Source organism: Pristiophorus japonicus, chromosome 6 (assembly GCF_044704955.1).
Source record: "Pristiophorus japonicus isolate sPriJap1 chromosome 6, sPriJap1.hap1, whole genome shotgun sequence".
NCBI classification, from domain to species: Eukaryota; Metazoa; Chordata; class Chondrichthyes; family Pristiophoridae; genus Pristiophorus; species Pristiophorus japonicus.
This window is the reverse complement of record NC_091982.1, coordinates 256,557,958-256,580,165: the sequence shown is the minus strand read 5'-3', so window position 1 is coordinate 256,580,165 and position 22,208 is coordinate 256,557,958. Positions and strand designations below refer to the sequence as shown.

Sequence of the window (22,208 nt, the reverse complement as noted above, 5' to 3'; positions counted from 1 at the left end):
TGCGCCGATGCACTCAGCAGGCTCCCACTAGCCACCACTGAGGGGGCAACTGAGCATGATGCTGAGATGGTCATGGCTGTTGAAGCTTTCAAAAGCGAAGGCTCACCTGTGACAGCCCATCAGATTAAAGTCTGGACAAATAGAGACCCGCTACTGTCTTTAGTTAAGAAATGTGTCCTGAATGGGGACTGGGCAGCCACGTACGGGACAGGCCCTGAGGAATTTAAACCGTTTCATAGGCGCAAGGATGAACACTTGATTCAGGCCGATTGCCTACTGTGGGGAAACTGAGTAGTCATGCTCCAGAAGGGCAGAGAGGTGTTTATCAGAGAACTTCACAATGAGCACCCGGACATTGTCAAGATGAAGGCAATTGCCAGGTCACACGTTTGGTGGCCAGGGATAGATGCAGACCTGGAACTTTGTATTCGCAGGTGCAACATGTGTGCTCAGCTGGGCAACGCACCCAGGGAAGCCCCCCTTAGCCCCTGGTCCTGGCCCGCCAAGCCATGGTCACGCATCCATGTGGACTACGCAGGTCCTTTCATGGGAAAAATGCTTTTGGTTGTAGTCGACGCCTACTCCGAATGGATTGAGTGTGCCATTTTAAATTCAAGCACAGCCTCTGCTACGGTAGAAAGTCTACGGGCAATGTTCGCCGCACATAGTCTACCGGACGTCTTGGTCAGCGACAATGGCCCGTGCTTCACCAGCACTGAATTCCAGGACTTCATGGCAGATAATGGAATCAATCATCTCAGAACTGCACCGTTCAAGCCGGCCTCAAACGGCCAGGCGGAACGAGCAGTGCAGATAATCAAACAGGGGATGCTCAGAATCCAAGGGGGTTCCCTACAAAGCTGCTTATCACGCCTCCTGATGGCCAATAGATCCCGACCGCACTCACTCACAGGAGTTCCACGGGCAGAGCTGCAAATGAAAAGGACGCTCAAAACCAGGTTATCCCTCATATACCCCACCATGAAAGAAATTGTTGAGAGCAGGCGTCAGTCACAATGTGACTACCATGACAGGAATGCGAGGGCGTGTTTTATTGATGTCAATGACTCTGTTTCTGTCCTGAATTATGCTGCAGGGCCCAAATGGCTCGCAGGCACTGTGATTGCCAAAGAGGGGAATAGGGTTTTGGTAGTTAAACTTACCAATGGACAAATCTGCCGCAAACACGTGGATCAAACTAAAAGGAAGTTCAGCAACCCCATAGAAGAAGCAGAGGAAGAACACGGCGTAGAGTTTACTCCACCACAGGTGACCGAACACTGGAACCAAGTGGAGGAGAGCCCAGTCACTGTGGGCAGTCTGGACAGGCCTGAGGCACCGTAAACAGCAGACACTCAGGCCAGCGCCCAACAACCGGAGCCCCAACTCAGGTGCTCTACAAGGGAGCGTTATCCACCAGAGAGACTTAACCTGTGATCCCAATAAGACTTCGGGGGCGGGGGGGGAGGTGAGGTCATGTATTCAACTATCATTGTAACCCATGTATAAGCTGACCTGAGTTGTACACCTTGAGAACATTGACCACAAGGGGCGAACTTGTGGGAGACAGTCCTAACCTGGACTTTCCGGTATGAAAAGGAAAGCTCCACCCACCGTCTGCCTCTTGAGGTCTTGGTAATAAAGGTAACTGGTCACAGAGTGACCTTCTCTCTAGTATGGGCCTCGTGTGCATTTATACTGTATAGTAAGGACATATTATCAACTACTCCCCCTTTCACTGTGACTTTGACAGCATCTTCTTCCTGGGTAAAGACAGATGCAAAATGCTCATTTAGTACCTCAGTCATGCCCTCTTCCTCCATGCATAGGTCTCAATTTTGGTCCCTAGTCGGCTCCACTCCTCTTACTACCCGTTTACTATTTATATGCCGATAGAAGACTTTTGAATTCCATTTTATGTTAGCTGACAATTTATTCTCATACTCTCTCTTTGCCCCTCTTATTTCCTTTTTCACTTCCCTCTGAACTTTCTATATTCAGCCTAGTTCTCACATACTCTCAACCTGACATCTGTCATACGCCCCCTTTTTCTGCTTCATCTTGCTCTCTCTCTCTTTTGTCTTCCAGGGAGCTCTGACTGTGGCTGCCCTACCTTTCCCCCTCGTAGGAATGTAACTCGACTGGACCCGAACCATCTCCTCTTTAAAGGCAGCCCATTGTTTGATTTTTGGAGGAAGCTGCTTAAATATGCACATTGATGGTCCTCTGATGTGCATATGGGTGCAGCGTATGCTGCACATAGTCTGCCCAATTGAACCAAGCATTGTGCGGCCTAACCAGTGGTCATTAAAGGGGCCTCCGGAGGCTGCTCTTCCAAGGACATTTCTACTTTTTACTTTGGTGGTTTTGTTGCTGAGTAGAGTTATATATAACCATCCAGCTGCAGTTGAACCAACAGAATAACAATAATCCAGCACACACAGCGTCATAATTGTTTGTCAGTGTGTGTCTTCCCTCGGTTCCTGTTATGAAGTAGATATGTAGAAGGCGCACATCAGGGATCCACTGGATACGGCATTTATTGAAGAAACAGAGCTGATCAAATAAATAATTTCAGCCTGGGCCACCATGTTGAAAAAATATTATATCAGATGGCTTCTCAATGTGTTTAATAGAATTATGGAAATTTCAGCACAGAGACCATTTGATCTGTCGACTTAAAATTAATGGAGTGACAGTATTCCCTGCATATTTATACATGGTAGCTGGGATTTTAAGAATATAAAAATTAGGAGCAGGAGTAGGCCATACGGTCTCTCGATCCTGCTCCACCCTTTAATAAGATCCTGGCTGACCTTACTTTCCTTCCTGATCCCCATGTCCCTTGATTCCCCTCGAGTCCAAAAATCTTTCTCATCCTTGAATATACTCAACCACTCAGCATTCACGGCCCTCTGGGGTAGGGAATTACAAAGATTCGCAACCCACTGAGTGAAGAAATTCCTCCGCAACACAGTCTTAAATGGCCGACCTTTTATTCTGAGACTATGCCCCCTAGTTCTAGATGTCCCAGCCAGGGGAAAGGACCTCTCAGGATCTATCCTGCCAAACCCCCTCAAAATCTTATTTGTTTCGAAGAGATCACCTCTTGTTCTTCTAAACTCCAGAGAGTATAGGCCCAATGTACTCAATAAAATTGAGTAGGCCCCAGTGAGATATATTTTCAGGGTCAACACTTCTGACACGGATTGGGAGCACATGTTGGGAAATTCTGAACGTGAATGCTGAAGTGAAAATTCACAGCTGTTATGTTTATGTCAAGGATACAGGTACAAACTGATTAGATAAGAGAAAACGTTTTAAATACTATTAAGCCCGAGGCTACCTTCCATCGTGATGCCATTGCGTGTGTAATATTGCCAGATTACATCAGAAATTACTTCAGCAGCATGAGATTAACGTTGGTTTCATTGGTTGTGTCATTGCTATCATGGCTGTGGATACAATGAGCCAAGTTAATTGAATAATTTATATCTCATGTCTTTGCCATGTTAACGGTGGTGTGGTTGTTAACCAAAGTCTGTTACAACAGTTCAAAAATATTGTAGGATTTCCAAATCAGCTGGAGTAATTGTTTTTGGAAAATCATTCTTGGTGAGTATTATCTACCACAATCTATTTTTGGTATAAATGTGTGGGTGCGTGTATGTGTATATAATATACATACAAAATAAAGTCGAAAATATTCTTCTCATAGACATAGACATAGAAAATAGGTGCAGGAGTAGGCCATTCGGCCCTTCGAGCCTGCGCCGCCATTCAATGAGTTCATGGCTGAACATGCAACTTCAGTACCCCATTCCTGCTTTCTCGCCATACCCCTTGATTCCCCTAGTAGTAAGGACTACATCTAACTTAGTGAATTGGCCTCAACAACTTTCTGTGGTAGAGAATTCCACAGGTTCACCACTCTCTGGGTGAAGAAGTTTCTCCTCATCTCGGTCCTAAATGGCTTATTCCTTATCCTTAGACTGTGACCCCTGGTTCTGGACTTCCCCAACATTGGGAACATTCTTCCTGCATCTAACCTGTCTAAACCCGTCAGAATTTTAAACGTTTCTATGAGATCCCCTCTCATTCTTCTGAACTCCAGTGAATACAAGCCCAGTTGATCCAACCTTTCTTGATATGTCAGTCCCGCCATCCCGGGAATCAGTCTGGTGAACTTTCGCTGCACTCCCTCAATAGCAAGAATGTCCTTCCTCAGGTTAGGAGACCAAAACTGTACACAATACTCCAGATGTGGCCTCACCAAGGCCCTGTACAACTGTAGTAACATCTCCCTGCCCCTGTACTCAAATCCTCTCGCTATGAAGGCCAACATGCCATTTGCTTTCTTAACCGCCTGCTGTACCTGCATGCCAACCTTCAATGACTGATGTACCATGACACCCAGGTCTCGTTGCACCTCCCCTTTTCCTAATCTGTCACCATTCAGATAATAGTCTGTCTCTCTGGTTTTACCACCAAAGTGGATAACCTCACATTTATCCACATTATACTTCATCTGCCATGCATTTGCCCACTCACCTAACCTATCCAAGTCACTCTGCAGCCTCATAGCATCCTCCTCGCAGCTCACACTGCCACCCAACTTAGTGTCATCCGCAAATTTGGAGATACTACATTTAATCCCCTCGTCTAAATCATCAAAGTAAATTGGGCTCCTTTCTATATTTAGGTTACCGTGGACTGAAAGGGTTGCTTGGACAACCAGGACCAGATTGTCTGAAAGGGGATAAAGGCTCACCTGGTTTGACAGGAGTTTCAGGCAATCCAGGTGACAGAGGTGATCCAGGTATCAAAGGACGGCCGGTAAGGATTTTGTAAAATAATCTATTTTTGGCATTTTCTTGTGCGTGTTTCTTATGGTTGTGATGGAAGGCATAATTCCATTTATGATCTGTTAAACCTACTCTTTGGGATGAAAAAGGTGAGGTTTAAAATAAAAACAAATGGTTGATTTTTTGCAAATTGTCCAGTTGCAATAGCAATGGCAGCAGTTCAGATCATAATGAGGCACCTGATGTTGCAGTGAGGTACTACGTATCTTCATCTTTAGAATCAAGCTTGGAGTGATAGGGCGATAGTTTCTTTTCAGTGTTCGGATGCATGCATTAAACTAATGGTCAGAAAATGTTGTGCCACACATGTCCACATTTTTGGTAGGCGCTACTGGTGATTGAAGCTCCTTACCAGAAGAGGGAAGTCAGAAAATCACGCCTTGTATAAATTAATTTGAATGTCTTGAACCTAGTTCCTAATAGGTGCGGACCCACAACACAACATTCCCATAATTCAGCAACAATTAGCGCTAAAGGGGAAATTTCCTACTTTGGCACATGCCTGGAGTGCTTTTTGGGGGAATTGCATCCAAATTAATGGATGGAAAATAATAGTTGGAATGTGTAATTTCCTTATATCCGCTTGTGGAATGTGGCCAGAGTGCTGAAACAGAAAATTTCCCCTTAAATTGGCAGTCTCACTCTAGATAGGTCAGGAAAGTTGGCTGCTTATCCCGAACCAAGGCCCACTCCCCCAAAGTCTCAAATTTAAAATACCCATCCTTGTGTTTAAATAACTTCATGGCCTTGCCTCTATCTCGCTATCTCTGTAACCTCCTCCAGCCCTACAAACAGCCATTGAACTTTCCATTCCTCTGAAATTAGCCTCTGTTGCATCCCTTTCCAGCCCCCACCCACCCCCCCCCCCCCGCTCACCCCCACCTTTGGCGACTGTGCCTTCAGCTGCCTATGCCGCACACTCTCGAATCCCCTCCCGAAACACCTTCTTCAATCCACTGCCTCCTTTACGACTCTCCTTAAAAAACACCTCTATGACCAATCTTTTGTTATCTCCTTCCTTGGCTCAGCGTCCATATTTTTGATTATGTCTCTGTGAAGCACCTTCAAGTGTTTTTCTACATTAAAGGCGCTATATAAATGCAGGATGTTGTTTTTTTCTTGGTAAAACTGAAATATCACACCGGCACAGTTGAGGAAACTTTGCTTGTTAAAATGGTGCTAAAAATGGAGATTTGTTCATTCCGCAGCACCATATCCCTTTTTTGTTTTCCTACATTAGTCCCTCTGAATGAGATTACTAATTTGTGGTAAAAGTCACACTGTTAGCTCTGGCTCAGTGAGTGGCACACCTGGTTTGAAGTCAGAAGGTTGTGGGTTCAAGTCCCTCTCACTTGAGCACATCAATCTAGGCTGACACTCCAGTGCAGTGCTGAGGGAGTGCTGCACTGCCGGAGGTGCCGTCTTTCAGATGAGACCTTAAACTGAGGCCCTGTCTGCTCTCTCAGGTAGATGTATAAGATCCTATTGCACTATATTGAAAAAGAGCAGGGGTCCTTGCCAATATTTATCCCTCAATCAAAGTAACAAAAAAAAGATTATCTGGTCATTATCACATTGCTCTTTATGGGAACTGGCTGCTGCGTTTCCCACATTACAACAGTGATTACACTCCAAAAGTACTTCATTGGCTGTAAAGCACTTTGAGACATCCAGCAGTCTTGAAAGGCGCTATATAAATACAATTCTTTCTTCTTTCTTTTAAATTGTGAACCGTTTTATGCTGTGACTGTGCACAGTAGTAGCTGAGTTCAGGTTGTCCAAATTTAGAGCCTTTTTAACCATCAGAGTGAGAGGACATCACATCAGTATGGACTGGATTAAAACACAAGTCCCATTGGTGAAAGCATTGGTTTCCAACCTATTCTATGACACAATGCTCTCCCAATATGGTCGATGGGAGACACTGCAACACACATTCCACACACCTGAATTTGTGAAGGTCACATCCAAAACCCAGAGCTGCACATCTGCAGAATCCAAGTGTGCACTGCCTGCTCTAAATTCCCAACATCGCCTTTCCTCCCATTCCAGGGTTTCCCACCAATCTCCTAATACACCTGAGCTCCCCCGTCAGTGACAGTGAGCACCAGGGGTTGAGCAATCAATGGAAACATAGAAACATAGAAACATAGAAAATAGGTGCAGGAGTAGGCCATTCAGCCCTTCTAGCCTGCACCGCCATTCAATGAGTTCATGGCTAAACATGAAACTTCAGTACCCCATTCCTGCTTTCTTGCCATACCCCTTGATCCCCCGAGTAGTAAGGACTTCATCTAACTCCCTTTTGAATATATTTAGTGAATTGGCCTCAACAACTTTCTGTGGTAGAGAATTCCACAGGTTCACCACTCTCTGGGTGAAGAAGTTTCTCCTCATCTCGGTCCTAAATGGCTTACCCCTTATCCTCAGAATGTGACCCCTGGTTCTGGACTTCCCCAACATTGGGAACATTCTTCCTGCATCTAACCTGTCTAACCCCGTCAGAATTTTAAACCTTTCCATGAGGTCCCCTCTCATTCTTCTGAACTCCAGTGAATACAAGCCCAGTTGATCCAGTCTTTCTTGATAGGTCAGTCCCGCCATCCCGGGAATCAGTTTGGTGAATCTTCGCTGCACTCCCTCAATAGCAAGAATGTCCTTCCTCAAGTTAGGAGACCAAAACTGTACACAATACTCCAGGTGTGGCCTCACCAAGGCCCTGTACAACTGTAGCAACACCTCCCTGCCCCTGTATTCAAATCCCCTCGCTATGAAGGCCAACATGCCATTTGCTTTCTTAACCGCCTGCTGCACCTGCATGCCAACCTTCAATGACTGATGTACCACGACACCCAGGTCTCGTTGCACCTCCCCTTTTCCTAATCTGTCACCATTCAGATAATAGTCTGTCTCTCTGTTTTTACCACCAAAGTGGATAACCTCACATTTATCCACATTATACTTCATCTGCCATGCATTTGCCCACTCTCCTAACCTATCCAAGTCACTCTGCAGCCTCACAGCATCCTCCTCGCAGCTCACACTGTCACCCAAGATTGACAAGGACACGGTTGATGATGTGCAGGGCTTGATATGAGGTGGGACCAGAGTGGCAGAATTCTGATTGAGTTGTAGTTTATGGAGGTTGGTGCTTGGGATGCCCCAGAGAAAATATTGGAAAAATCAAGTCTTGAGATGACAATAACTGCCCCCCCCCCCCCCACAATGGGCGGGGCAGGGTCTTGAGGTCTTTCCTGTTGCATCTTGTACACTGACCAAATGTTCAGAAATGTGGTGTGCACATCCACTCAGGCTTAATGAGTGGGAGCTTTAGCACAAAAACGGGTGGGCTGGGGGGCAGGTGGGGGTGGAAATGTTTACATTCTGAACCCCGAGCCCAACCAGCCCACGTGCGGGTGTTACGGAGGCAGGATAAAAGGTGGGAAACCAACTCGATCCCAGGAGGCGGACTGGCAATTTAAATATTTTAATGAGGCTGGCAGCCTCTGATTCAGTGGGCGGCCAGATTTCCCAGGCTTCGGGAAATCCGACAGCTGAAGCAAGGTGAGGACAGCGTCGGAGAGGGGGTAAGTGCCTCCATAGCACTGCTTGGACCAGGAGGAGCAAGAGTGCTCCCCCCCCCCCCCGGCAACCCCCAGCATCCCCGCCATCAAACACTCCCCCACATACACGGGATTGGTGATCAGCCTCCCTCCCAACCTCCCTCCCCCAACCTCCACACCCCCACTCCAGGATTGGACCCTCCAGGGTCAGGGGTCAGCCACCCAAGATCGGACCCCCCCCTCTGCGGTCAGGTATCAGACCACTGCCCCACCCTCCCCAGGGATCAGACTGGTCCTGCGGCCTGCTTTCTGCCCGACTGCAAGCCAAGCCTGTGAATCAGGCTGACTTCCAGGCGGGGAAACTGGCAAGGCCAAAAGATGCACACTGTAGAGCAACTCCACAGCTTACAGGGAAACCTGGACTTCCGGTTTTCCCATCCGGAACTCCGCCCGCCCCCCCCGCCTACGTAACCTGCCCCTGTTAATAACCAAGCCAAAATCACTTACATTTTTCTGTTTTTTGAGTGAATTCTCTTCTCTTCACTGACCAGAGCTCAAGTGGATTTCCCACTTATGGCTGTCCCCTCAGTGGTGCAACATGTTGGTACATCAAGGCCCCAATAATAAATCTCTCCCATCCATAATGGGAGGCGGCAGGGTTAAAAATGAAGAAATGTGGAACGTGTCCTCAATGAGGCTTTCGTGTCATGTAAGTGTCTCGCCATCGAAGGGCAGAACACTTCATGAGCATATTTAAATCAGGCTCCCACAGTGCAATTGACAGCCAGATTTAACTTTAACAGTTGCTGGCCGGGTTTCCCAGGGCTCAGGCAATCGGTAGTAAATGGGAGGCTGGAGCCATCAGCTCAAGAAGGTAAGTGCCTCTTGTAGTACGCCTTGTGGGTCAGGAGGAGCAGGAGTGTGTCCCTAACCCATCAAAGAAGCCTTTGGCCTCTCCCCCTCTCTCCTCCCTGCCACTATCATAGATCTCTGGCCCACAACCAGCCCCGATCTCACCCTCCCTCCCACGATGGCCTCTTCCCTGCCCCCTCCCCCCACCCACCCCCACTGCTGCAGCCCCGATCTCACGCTCCCTTCCCCCTCCTGATTGCCAGGGACCGTCCATAAGGGTCCCCAGCTGCGGCCTCCTGCTTCTGGTTTTTCCACCCAGTAACCTGTCAATTTGGCCGTCTGTTGGGGGGGGAAGCCTACTGGTTGATTGTGTTACGTATACAACAACAACAACAGCTTGTATTTATATAGCGCCTTTAAAGTAGTAAAACGACCCAAGGAGCTTCACAGGAGTGAAATAAATTTGCCACTGAGTCACGCAAGAAGAAATCACGGCAGATGATCAAAAGCTTGGTCAAAGAGGTAGATTTTAAGGAGCGTCTTAAAGGAGGAACCAGAGGTAGAGAGGTTTAGGGAGGGAATTCCAGAGCTTAGGACCCAAGCAGCTGAAGGCACAGCCACCAATGGTTGAGCGATTATAATCAGAGATGCTCAAGAGGGCAGAATTAGAGGAGCGCAGACATCTCGGGGGGGGGGGGGGGTTTGTATTATAATATTAAAATGTGTAAAAATATTATAATGAGTTCCTGGCTTTCAATTCAGCAGGACCTTCGCACCCCCGGCTTTGCCGTGTTTTCCCTGCGCTCCCCTGCACCCTCCCCGTAAATAATCGGGGCCAAAGAGTAGTTGTCATTGTTTGATATCCGGATGGAAATAGCAGAGGGTAGTCATCCGTGACAGATGCATGCTTAGCTAATGGCATCATGGGCATTTTGTCTCCCATTCATGTATACTGTAATCCTTGTAGCTGGAGTGTGCACATGATCAGAGTATAGGAAGACCATGTAATAGTCTGCAAGGAAGTGTAGTCACTAAACCATGTTCACTTTAGTGTGCAGAAAGGCTACTTTCTAATGTGCACTGCTGGTGGGCAAGTGTCGTTGACCCCACCCCCCTCCCGCTGTCTGACAGAACATTAATCTCTATGTTATTTGGTTCTTCTCTTCCTTCAATTCTGCAGGGAATTCCTGGCACATCAGGTAAAGGTCCCAAAGGCGAAAGGGGTTCCATCGGCACCCCAGGATTCTCAGGTATTGCTCAAGAATATGAGCTTCTGCTATATTTAATATTGTTGCAACTTCTGATAAATACTACAACTCCAACAGGACCTTGCAGTGATGAGCGGTAATTTGCAGATTTCACTGAAATATCCTGCCGAGGGAACATTAATGTGTACTTGCAGCAAGAATATATCTTCTCGCACTATGGGGACATCATTTTCACTTTGACTGCTTGGGCAGTAGACGAGCAGAGCAGATCGCTTGCCCGTTATAGAACCCGCCCGATTTTAATTTCCACTTATTTCAATGGGGTTGGGAGAGGGAAGATCCATCAAATACCAGTTAGGGGCAGAAATCAGTGGCGAAGGCAGCTCCATTGGGAAGCAAATTATAGCCAAGGGTGCAGGTTAGTAGCAATGAGAACATAAGTACATAAGAATTTGGAGCTGGCGTAAGCCATTCAGCCCCTTGAGCCTGCTCCGCCATTCAATAAGATCATAGCTGATCTGATCTTGGCTTCCACTTCACTCTCCTGCCTGTTCCCCATAACCCTTGACTCACCAGCAATTCAAAATTCTGTCTATCTCCGCCTTGAATACATTCAATGACTCAGCCTCCACAGTTCTCTGGAGTAGAGAATTCCAAAGATTTACAACCCTCTGAGAGAAGAAATTCCTCCTCATCTCTGTCTTAAATGGGCGACCCCTTATTCTGAAACTATGCTCCCTAGTTCTAGATTCCCCCACGAGGAATGTGTAGTCAGTGTACATTTGGAAACTGACCCTGTGTTTTCGGATGGTGTCACTGAGGGGCAGCATGTAGATGACAAGTAGGAGGGGATCAAGATTAGATCCCGGGGGAGAAACCAGAGGTAACGGTACAGGAGTGGGAAGAAAAGCCATTGCAGGTGGTTCTCTGACTGCGAAGCACATAAATGGTGTTTACGACGCACATCCAGCCAAGTTAATGGCGGCGGAGTGGGAACAGCATCGAGGAATTTCCCGGCCATTGTGTTGCTGTACTTGTGAATTCACTCTATCAGCACTTTCTGCCAGCGTGCCTCAAATTCACAGCCTCTTGCCTCCGTTGCTCCTCTTTCTCTGCCATTATTATCCAGAACAAGGGTCCATTGGGAAGGCCATTCTGGCTGCTTAGTCCTTCTGAACATGAGGGTGGGGGGGATTGGGGGTTCGAAAAATTGTCGGTGCACTGTAACTGACAGCACTTTGGCTAAGTAAAGTGCAGGTCTCAGTTGGAGAATTCAATCAAAATCACTAAGAAAATCACTATCGTACTCCAGAAATCTCAGTTCTGACAATATCAGATGACTTTGTTTCGGGCAGCGCCGAAGTTTTCAGTCGTAGATCTCCACTCGAGCATAATTTGCGTAAATCTAAAAAAACATCACGCGTAAGCTGGTATTTTGCATGGAGCGAAGGGAATTGAAGCTATGTAAATGGGTGGTAGAGGGGTTCCGGTGGACGTACCTAAAAAGTGACGCAGACTATTGAGGAAATTTGTCCATAACGATGTTTGGCATTAAAGCGGCATGTCAGTTATGCGTGAATTTCCTTGGTTAAAAACCTGCATAACATGTTCGGACGCCGAAACGTTCCAGGAAATCCCAGGCAAGAGTTTCCATTTGCATTGAAATTACATTGGCGGAAGGGAAAAAAATAGTTTGGTTCAATGTCTTAATGAATGAACAGGTTATCTTCAGGCTCTGAGGGACCGTTTGGGCCGAATGGCTTGTTTCTGTGCTGTAATTCTAATTTTAATAATCTTTCTGTTACAGGTATGCAAGGTGACAAAGGATTTCAAGGCCAGACAGGAGATGCAGGGCGACCAGGATTGCCTGGTCAACCAGGTAACTTTAATATCTTCTCCCCCGTTCTTTGCTCCTGTTAATCTGTAAAGTCATTGGGTCATGAACTGAAATATCCTGCAACACATTTTATTTCTGACAGTGATAATATCCCATCTGGTGTCATTCATTGTTTTTCATTTTTGAAATTCATTTTAATGTCCTTTTAGAAGCGCACAGTAAAACCTTATGCTAAGGCACGTAATAGTGTCTGTTGCAAAGAGCTGCAGCCTTCATTGAACGTCCCCCCTGCCCCGCCCCGCCCCTGGAAAGTAAGGGATTGAAGCTACAAGATTACCATTCTGATATTCTCCAGTTCACTGGCAATGAGAAGAATGATGCTCATTTCTACACAAGTACGAACTAGCAAGATTCGGGGGCTTATGTGTTCTTATAGTTTTGTTAGAGGTTCATTAATTATGATAAAAATGGGCATCTCCTTTAAAGAATTTAAAGAAATTAAACAACAAATGTAAACCTATCTTTTTGGAATTGTTCCTATTTTGCCTGTAAGTGCTTACGTTTGTTCATAGGTCCAAAAGGGTCGCCATCCTTCGCAATGCCAATACCAGTAAAGGGTGATCTTGGATTTCCGGGTTCACCAGGGCTTGAAGGACAATGCGGAACTCCGGGATCGCCTGGCCCACCTGGATATATTGGTACATTCTAAACTCTAAATGAATCCGATAATTGAGTCACAGGTCCGCTGTCAAAATGATTGACAGCAGGGCGGTATCCCGCTATGAACCCGCCTCCGTGTACGCTTCCCAAGTGTTGGCTCTGCCTGTGCTTTGCAGACCCGGCACTAAGCGGCAGGTGAGCTAATTGAAATAGTTAAGAGGGTGTTTAAAGGTAGTTGAACAGCATTTTACCAGCTACCAACCACTTTTCAAACTTTTTCATGAGGTTCCCATCGCTCGGAGATCATGTCAGGTAAGTAGGTCGGGTTTTCAACAACTCTCCATTGCTTCAAATAGGTGACAGCTGCAAAAGTGTTATAAAAGCTACCATTTCACAGCTGTTCACTTTCCAATGTTAGAAGCTGGGGCCTTCAGGATTTGGAATACACTTTTCAGCTTTCGGAAGATTGGAAGTATTTGGATTAAACTCTCTATCCAGTGTCACCTCCTTGGAGCATACTCTCTCACCATGGACAGATCGCTTCTGTCATCTCAACCTCACCTGCTATCTATTCCAGCAGCATCAGTGCCCTTGAAAAAAAATCACATCTTGGTCCTCAGAAACTCACCATGATCAGCCCCAACACCAACATCATCAGGCACACTGGCATTACCAACAACAAAATCAATCTTCCCCACAATCACCTGATGCTGCACAGGACAACGTCATCAGCAAAAGACCACATTGCTGCCTTGGGGGGGGCCAAGGATGGCCTAGCCATGGCCAGATTAACTTCACTTGATGCTGTACATCCTGGCTGCCACATGATGCAACAGGTTGGCACTACCCGACTCCAACACCATAAAGCATATCTGCAATGCCCAAGCCATTCCTTTCACACTCATCACCATTGTGGGGGGTGCCCTTATGTCTCACTGTACACTACAACTCACTAAGCCACTTCCAAAGGAGCATACAAATCTGTCCAAGAAGGCAAAGTGTTGAAAATAAAGATTTCAATGTTTGACTATACATTAACAGAAACTCTACATGAACATTGGCTAAAGAATCAAGTACCTACCCTTGTGTGTTGTTAGTTGGTATTATTGGATAAGGATGAGAGTGAGTGTGAGGGGTGGCTAGTGAGATGAAGAACTGATAATGTAGATAGAGAGAGAGTGTTTGGTGGAGGTGCAAGGTAAGTTGGTGTGAGTAAGGATGTGCAGGAGTAGGGTAGGGAAGGCAGAGTGATGGGGATGTGATGAGTGACACAGCAGGATGAGGTTGAGTGTGGCTTTGCAGTAACGTTTCATAATCTACTGAGATCATTGAAAGGTTTGTGACACTGCAGCCTGGTCCTCCTGACCACATCCCTGCTTGTGTCCTCCTGTGCAATGTGCAACCAGGCTGCATTGGTGTCCTGGGGAGGTCTCTTCCGCCCATTGGAAGCATATGGAGGGAGACATGGGAGAGCCTGGGTACAGCCCTGCACCTTTGTACAGTGCTTGTCAGTGTTTGCAGCAGCTCAATGCTGTAGAACACTGCTAACACAACTGTCAAAATGAATGTGGACATGGTCCCTTTAAGGAACCCGCTGATGGCACGTCGTTAAGTAATGTCATCAGACCCTCTTCCTTTTAATTGGCCGAGAACCTTGCAAGGCGGGATTAACAAGCCCAATCAGGGGAAAGTCATGGGGTGACATGGAGCTAGAAGCGAGGTTCCAATCTTCACCCATCTCTCTTCGGTCTTGGTCGGGGAAATTGCAGTCTCACTGTCTTTCTCATAAGCACCGTAACCTCTCTATGAGGGAAAAATTGAACCTGTTATGCCCATTCTACAGACGTAAAACGTGGGCGAGAGCAATTAATTTTGCACCCAAAGGGAACCTGAAATCGGTCTAATGTCATATTGGGTCTCACAATATTTAGGCATCACCGGCGGCCACTTGAAATAGGCATCAGATTTCTTGCATATGCTAATGAAGGGCCTAACCCATGTTTCAGGATTCCTCTCAGAAATTTGTCAGCACCAAGAGTGCTCCTCCTGACACCACAACACTAATATAAGCAACCACTTCCCCCTCGCTCATCCCCATCTCCCATCATCTGGCCCATCCCCTTCCAGGACCAGCTGACAGCCACCGCCGGCCACCATAACCATCCCAAATTGGTGCACTGGAAATAAGTGCCTGCAGCTTGCCGGAATTAGGCTAATGAGTCCTAAGGCCCAATTTTGGACAAGCCTCAGGCCTCTGTCTTCTGGCACATGTTGTTTCAGGCCCGAACATATTTGTTCCCTTGCATTTGTGCTGTCTCTCTTTGGCTTAGAAGGTTGCTCACTGTGGGGTAGATTTTCAACGTGCTATCTGAATATAATACTAGCATTTCAATGGAAATAAAAATCCAGCAGTTCCATTATCAGGCAGCCGATCCATAACACCAGTTTTACACCTGGGTGGCAAGTTGAAACTCGACCCCTCCCGAGATCCCATCAGTAAGGAGAGTGAATTTTATTTTGTAGCCTCTGGTCTCTCTTGATATAATCCAGCAGAGTAAGCAAAGCAGATCTGCACATTCCTGCACAACCATGATGCTAGCGTTGACCTCTATTGGCACGATTACCTGGAAGCAGCTACACGAAGAGAAATGTTTTACTGAACTGCAAGTAATGGGACTGTCACATTACAGCGGCACTGAATGGTGAAAAAAGATTACTTTGTAGACAGTGGCTTACAATGCCACAGTTCTTAAAAAAAACATTTTTTTTAAATACCGAGAGTTTGATTTTAACTCAACTTGTCCGGTAGAAAACTGACAGCAGTGGATCGTCTACCCACTTTACACATCGCCTGAATTTTCTTTCTATCGATGTCGAATTCGCAGCCTCGGTGTCCCCGAGCTGAGCTTCCAATCCCAAACCCATATCCCCTCTGTCGCAAAAGCTGCCTCTGTAACATGGATCACCTCTGCCTCTACCTCACTCCATCTGCTGCCAAAACCCTCATCCATGCCTTTTGCCACCTCCAGACCAATCCTCTCCTGGCCGGCCTCCCATCCTCCACCCTTCAAAAACTTAACCCATCCACAGGCCTGCTGCCCGTATCCTAACCCGCACCAAGTTCCATTCACCCATTCCACTTATGCTCGCTGACCTGCGTTGGCTCAAATCCTTTCATGGCTTTGCTTTCCTATCTCTGTATTCCTACACGAGCCCTACAACCCTCCAGGAACTCTATGTTTCTCCTCCGCCCTTTTACACATCCGCCACTCCCTTTGCCCTGCCATTGGGGGCTGTCCCCTCAGCTGTCTAGGCTCCAACCTCTGGAATTCCCTCTCTCCCTCTCCCTCTCCTCTTTTAAGATCCTCTTTAAAACCTACCTCTTAAACCCAACTTTTAGTCACTCATCCAAATATCTCTTTCTTTAGTTCGGTGTCAAATTTTGTCTGATTACGCTTTGGTGAAACACAATGGGACGTTTTCCCACATGATAGGCACTATGTAAGTGCAAGTTGTTATTATGGTACTATGATACTGTAAACAATTTATTTTTGCTTCACACACAGGAAACCCAGGTCCACCTGGTCCACCTGGTCGTAATGGGCCACCTGGAGATATAGGCCAATTAGGATCAAAAGGGTCCCCAGGATTTCCTGGACAGCAAGGTAAATGCGACAACAGTTTCAAATACTTCTATGGTGAATTCTTACTGATCTGTATTATTAATTGGGGATGGAGGACAGTGAGAGGAGGCATGTGTCACTTTACCCTTATAACATTATATACATTTGGCACAATGATATAATTTGAAACTATTTTACGCCATCACATGTTTGTAAACAAGCGCAAATAGTTTTGCCAAATGCTATTTTGTGGGACCAGGAGGAGCAGAAATGCCCTGCCATGCTCAATGAATAATATGGGCCAGCCACCCCTTCACCACCACCCCCGCCCAACCTCTGATCGCTCCGTCCCCGATGACCTACCTTTCTGCCAGCGGGGTCAGTCTCTGTGCTGAATGCTATTGCACTCCCAATTAAAATAAAGTGCATTTGGCAGTGGCCCACATCAAGTACGGTGGAGCATTTCTGCTCCTCCTGGCCTCACAAAAATAGCACTTACCTTTTTGGGCCTCTTCCTCTTGGCCGCCGGGATTTACCAGGCGCCAAGAATCGCATTGGATTTTACGACACAGAAAAAGTGTTTGTGCTCCGCACGAGCCTCCTGCCACTTTACTTCATCTCACCCTATCAACATATCCTTCTATTCCTTTTGCCCTCATGTACTTATTTAGCTCCCCCTTAAATGCATCAGTGCTAATCGCCTCAACCACACCATGTGATAGCGAGTTCCACATTCTCATCACTCTGAGTGAAGAAATTGGATTTATTAGTGACTGTATTATATTTATGGCCCTCGTTTTGGACTCCCCACAAGTGGAAACTTCTTCACCATGTTTTACTGAGTGGAACGTCCATAGCGCAAGCTCCATCCCGTAGAACATTAAAATTGCATCAGGATCTTATCTACATCATAAGGCTATTATTTGCATGGATTCATTAGCGTTCCACCTGATTCAGGCAGCTGCCTGGGCTGCACAGCGGAAGGACCCAAGGAAATATGATGTTGGAGCGGCTAAGTCAACGGCCTCGATTTTAAATCGTCATTGCTCCATTTCCGCCGGGCGGAGGGAGTTAACAATCCCCACCCCTCCCTATTCTCTCAATACTCTAATAGACTCTACATATTCTTATCTCAATATTCTTTTGTTTTGGATGCTGAGGGAATCTGGCAATGCTGCAATAAAACATACTGGAACATGCTTTGCTACAAAGTAATAGGACACACATTGATACCAATGAGTCCCACATGCTCACCATTCCCTTGATAAGGAGACATACATTGAAACCAACAACTTTCCCAAAAAGTCAGCAATAGAATACATTGCCTAGTCCACTTCTACCACCTCCTACAGACTGGTTATACAGTGATAGTGGCAGAGGAATGCGAACGGCTTGCTCACATACCTTACAAGAGAAAGTAAAAGCACATTCCAAAAAAAAGGCAATAACCTCACTAATAATTCTTCTTCTTGTCACACATGGAACAGATGGTATTTTTGTTTAAAATTAGGACCACATGGGTATCCAGGTCCCCCGGGAAAGCAAGGAGACTGGGGACAGCCTGGACCATCAAGAATGGATATCCAAGGTTTTATCTTTACACGACACAGTCAAACTATAAAGATACCTTTGTGCCCAGGCAGCACGAAACATCTATACATCGGTTACTCTCTCCTCTTTGTGCAAGGCAACAAACGCGCGTACGGACAAGATTTAGGTATGTTACTCCAGCCCTGAACAAATTGATGTAAATTATTTTAATGTATTTAAACGATTGTTGCAAATCAGTTTTAATGTATTTAAGAGCCACAAGGAAAGTAATACCTGATATTGCATCCAAGTAAACTCATGAGAGAGAAAAACAAAATACTTGTGTTTCAATGAAGCTTCCTGAAATGTTTGTATTTGCATATAACACTAATGTTTTTTTCTCCTGCATAATGAGGGGAGAGGCAAAATCCTCCACATTGAGACTGAGATGTGGACGTTGCAATTCTATGTGGCATTTGATAGCAGCACTTGTGTTCCATTCACTCTGTGACAGCAATGCCATCATCCCATGTGGCCTTACTGTCCCACTTGGCATCTGGGAGCAGTGCTTAAGTAGTACAGTGCACAGTGCCCATGTTGTATGAATCCAATCCAACTGAAGTACAAGTATATCAATGTTACATTTCTCTGTTTCATTTACTTCCTATGTTTCTGTGGCTTTCAGGAGCTGCTGGTAGTTGCTTGCCAAGATTTAGTGTCATGCCATTTTTGCTCTGTGATGTTAATGATGTCTGTAACTATGCATCAAGAAATGACTATTCATATTGGCTGTCGACTTCAAAGCAAATGCCTATGGATATGGCTCCAATCAGTGGACAAGAGCTGCAGCCATTTATAAGCAGGTAGTGCCTTCAATAATCAGTCTGTATACCCCTCTCCAGAAATTTATGGTTATCATCTAAAATTGAAAGATTAAATTACAGCCTCGGCTTAGCAAGTCACCCAATGAATAATTGAGCCCTGTAGATCAGATTCAATCCCTGCACGCACTGAGTTAGTTGATCGGGGTAGCGTTAGGGGTTCTACAATCGGGCTTTGTATCCTGGGTTGGGGAGGGGGTAATTCGCTAGTATTCCCACTTCTGATCACTACCCAGTGGGCGTTATGGGAAATTCATCTGTACAAATGTAGGAAGAGAAAAGGATTCGGCTCAGTACTGGATGGGACATATGTTCCATTTCCCAATAATGTCCTTCACCTTGATGACCACAACATTAATAATTCACTAAGGAGAGAACAATGTTCTTTGAAAAAGGTCATTGTTGCCTGCTTAGTGTCAGCTGTGGCTCAGTGGGTAGCACCCTCATCTCTGAGTCAGAAGGTTGTGGGTTCAAGTCCCACTCCAGGAACTTGAGCACATAAATCCAGGCTGACACTCCAGTGCAGTGCTGAGGTAGTGCTGCACTGTCGGAGGTGCCATCTTTCGGATGAGGCATTAAACTGAGGCCCCGTCTGCTCTCTCAAGTGGACGTAAAAGATCCCATGGCACTATTTTCAAAGAAGAGCAGGGGAGTTATCCCCAGTATCCTGGCCAATATTTATCCCTCAATCAACATAACTAAAACAGCTTACCTGGTCATTATCACATTGCTGTTTGTGGGAGTTTGCTGCGCGCAAGTTGGCTGCCGCATTTCCCACATTACAACAATAACTACACTCCAAAAAAATTTACTTTATTGGCTGCAAAGTGCTTTGAGATATCCGGTGATCATGAAAGGTGCTATATAAATGCAAGTCTTTTTTCTTTTTTTAATATATTTGAATTTTCAATTTTTCTTATGTTGATACAATAATTAGTACAGTCTACTGATAACTCAATGTTTTTCACACAAAAAAATTGAATTGTCTAATAATTTGAATTAAGATGTAAACAAATGTAAAGAATTCAGTGCTAAATAAATTAAATTAATCCAACAATTTGAGTTAAGTAACTTTGAATAAAGAGGATTAGACCATAAACACGTTTTAAAGTCTGTGCTAACAGGAGATGTGTCTCGTTATACAGGTGTATTGTTTGTGAAAGTCCTGCAATGGTCTTTGCTGTGCACAGTCAGACTGTTCAGATCCCACCATGCCCGAGGGGTTGGAAGTCCTTGTGGATTGGCTATTCCTTTGTAATGGTATGGACATGAAAGATTGTCATGGGAATCCACGTTAGACTCAAACTATTACCAATAATTTACAATCATGACAGGTGCACGAGTGCTTTTTATTGGTATTGGGTAAGCACAGTTTGGGGGCGATGAAGAAAATGTGACGCAGTTTAACCTCTGAACCATATTGACCAGTGTCTCGAGTTTCTCCAACTCTTCCATCTATTCTCTCCCTGTGAAATCTCCACTCCCTTTTTTTGGAATCCTTCCACCTGCTCCTTGCTTGTGCCTTGTAAGAACACAGTGGTCACCTACTGTCACAGTCAGTCTGAGAGCAAAGTGGCAGCTCTTGGGTGGATTGATTTTGTACTTTTTTAATTCTTTCCTGAATGACTGAAATGCTTCAACCTTCCTCCTTCTACGTGTCTCACTGGGCTTTACATCTCCCGTGGTCAGTGGGCCAGGAGAGGGTGGGTTAGCTAACTTCCATCCCTCCACAGTGCCACAGTGGAGGGGGCTATGAGAAGATGCAGGGCGGCAACTTAGCAATGGCTCTCTCTTCTATTTTCCAGTTTACTGAAACAGCTGGCCTCCTCTGCTATTTCTTATTCGGAAACTAATTTCTCTGGTCTGTACTTTTGTGAAATTTTTAATACAAACATATTTTTTTCCCCTCCACCTCCAGCACAGAAGCTCAGGAGCAGAGGGATCAGGCCAAGCATTGGCTTCACCTGGTTCGTGTTTAGAAGAATTTCGTGTTGCTCCCTTTATTGAATGCCACGGGAGGGGGACGTGTAACTATTATGTGAATGCTTACAGTTTTTGGCTGGCGGCGTTGGATCCCTCACAGATGTTCAGGTATAAACATTGGACCTTTATAAAAGTTTAGGTTGTTTGCTGTATGTGAATAGAATTTATTCTCTGCTCCTTGCACGTGTGAAATCCCAAACTTAAACACTGCCCATGGATTTATCACTTTTGCAGGTGAATAGAGATTCTTTTGTGAGCCAGATTAGAATGTGAACAAGTGATAATGTGCTGTACGCAGCGGTTGATTGACACATTTCAAGGACACCCTCAAAGCCTCCCTGATAAAATGCAACATCCCCACCGACACCTGGTAGTCCCTGGCCAAAGACCGCCCTAAGTGGAGGAAGAGCATCCGGGAGGGCGCTGAGCACCTCGAGTCTCGTCGCCGAGAGCATGCAGAAAGCAAGCGCAGGCAGCAGAAGGACAAATCAGATTCTCCACCCACCCTTTCCTTCAACCACTGCCTGTCCCACCTGTGACAGGGACTGTAATTCCCGCATTGGACTGTACAGTCACCTAAAAACTCACTTTTAGAGTAGAAGCAAGTCTTCCTCGATTTTGAGGGACTGCCTATGGTGATTGACACCCAATTAAAAGAGTGTAGACCAATTACTTCAGCCTAATATTTTATATATTTTATCAGTTCCAAATTTGGGGTACCATGTAATAGACGTTGTACTACTATTATGCAGTAGACACCTCAAGTCGCTGGAGAAATACCACCAACGATGCCTCTGCAAGATCCTACAAATCCCCTGGGAGGACAGACGCATCAACATTAGAATCCTCGAACAGGCCAACATCCCCAGCACTGAAGCACTGACCACACTTCTTCAGCTCCGCTGGGCAGGCCACATCGTACGAGACTCCCAAAGCAAGCCCTCCACTCGGAACTCCTACACGGCAAACGAGCCAAAGGTGGGCAGAGGAAACGTTACAGGGACACCCTCAAAGTCTTCCTGATAGAGTGCAACATCCCCACCGACACCTGAAAGTCCCTGGCCAAAGACCGCCCTAAGTGGAGGAGGTGATTCCGGGAGGACGAAGGTGAAGGTCACAGAGTGACTATGTCTGCAGTACATGCCTCGTGTGATTATGTTTAAGAGTTAAGGACTCAACATGACCGGGACTGAGGTTCTCGTATTG

The 22,208-nt window shown here is 45.9% G+C and overlaps 1 protein-coding gene and 1 long non-coding RNA gene across 2 annotated transcripts in view; one reads left to right on the top strand and one right to left on the bottom strand.

Annotated features, from left to right (window-relative positions):
* LOC139266055 (uncharacterized) overlaps positions 1-22,208 on the bottom strand; it is a 115,432-nt gene that overhangs the window by 13,163 nt on the left and 80,061 nt on the right. The gene's annotated exons all lie outside the window — the stretch shown is intronic.
* The window catches only part of LOC139266054 (collagen alpha-5(IV) chain-like), a 369,608-nt gene that overhangs the window by 340,123 nt on the left and 7,277 nt on the right, over positions 1-22,208 (top strand). The window contains exons 43-51 of the mRNA XM_070883888.1: positions 4,703-4,836; positions 10,461-10,530; positions 12,296-12,367; positions 12,898-13,023; positions 16,552-16,650; positions 18,119-18,325; positions 18,824-19,001; positions 20,165-20,279; positions 20,938-21,110. Coding sequence (XP_070739989.1) covers positions 4,703-4,836; positions 10,461-10,530; positions 12,296-12,367; positions 12,898-13,023; positions 16,552-16,650; positions 18,119-18,325; positions 18,824-19,001; positions 20,165-20,279; positions 20,938-21,110 — 1,174 coding nt within the window. The remainder of the gene's footprint in view (positions 1-4,702; positions 4,837-10,460; positions 10,531-12,295; positions 12,368-12,897; positions 13,024-16,551; positions 16,651-18,118; positions 18,326-18,823; positions 19,002-20,164; positions 20,280-20,937; positions 21,111-22,208) is intronic.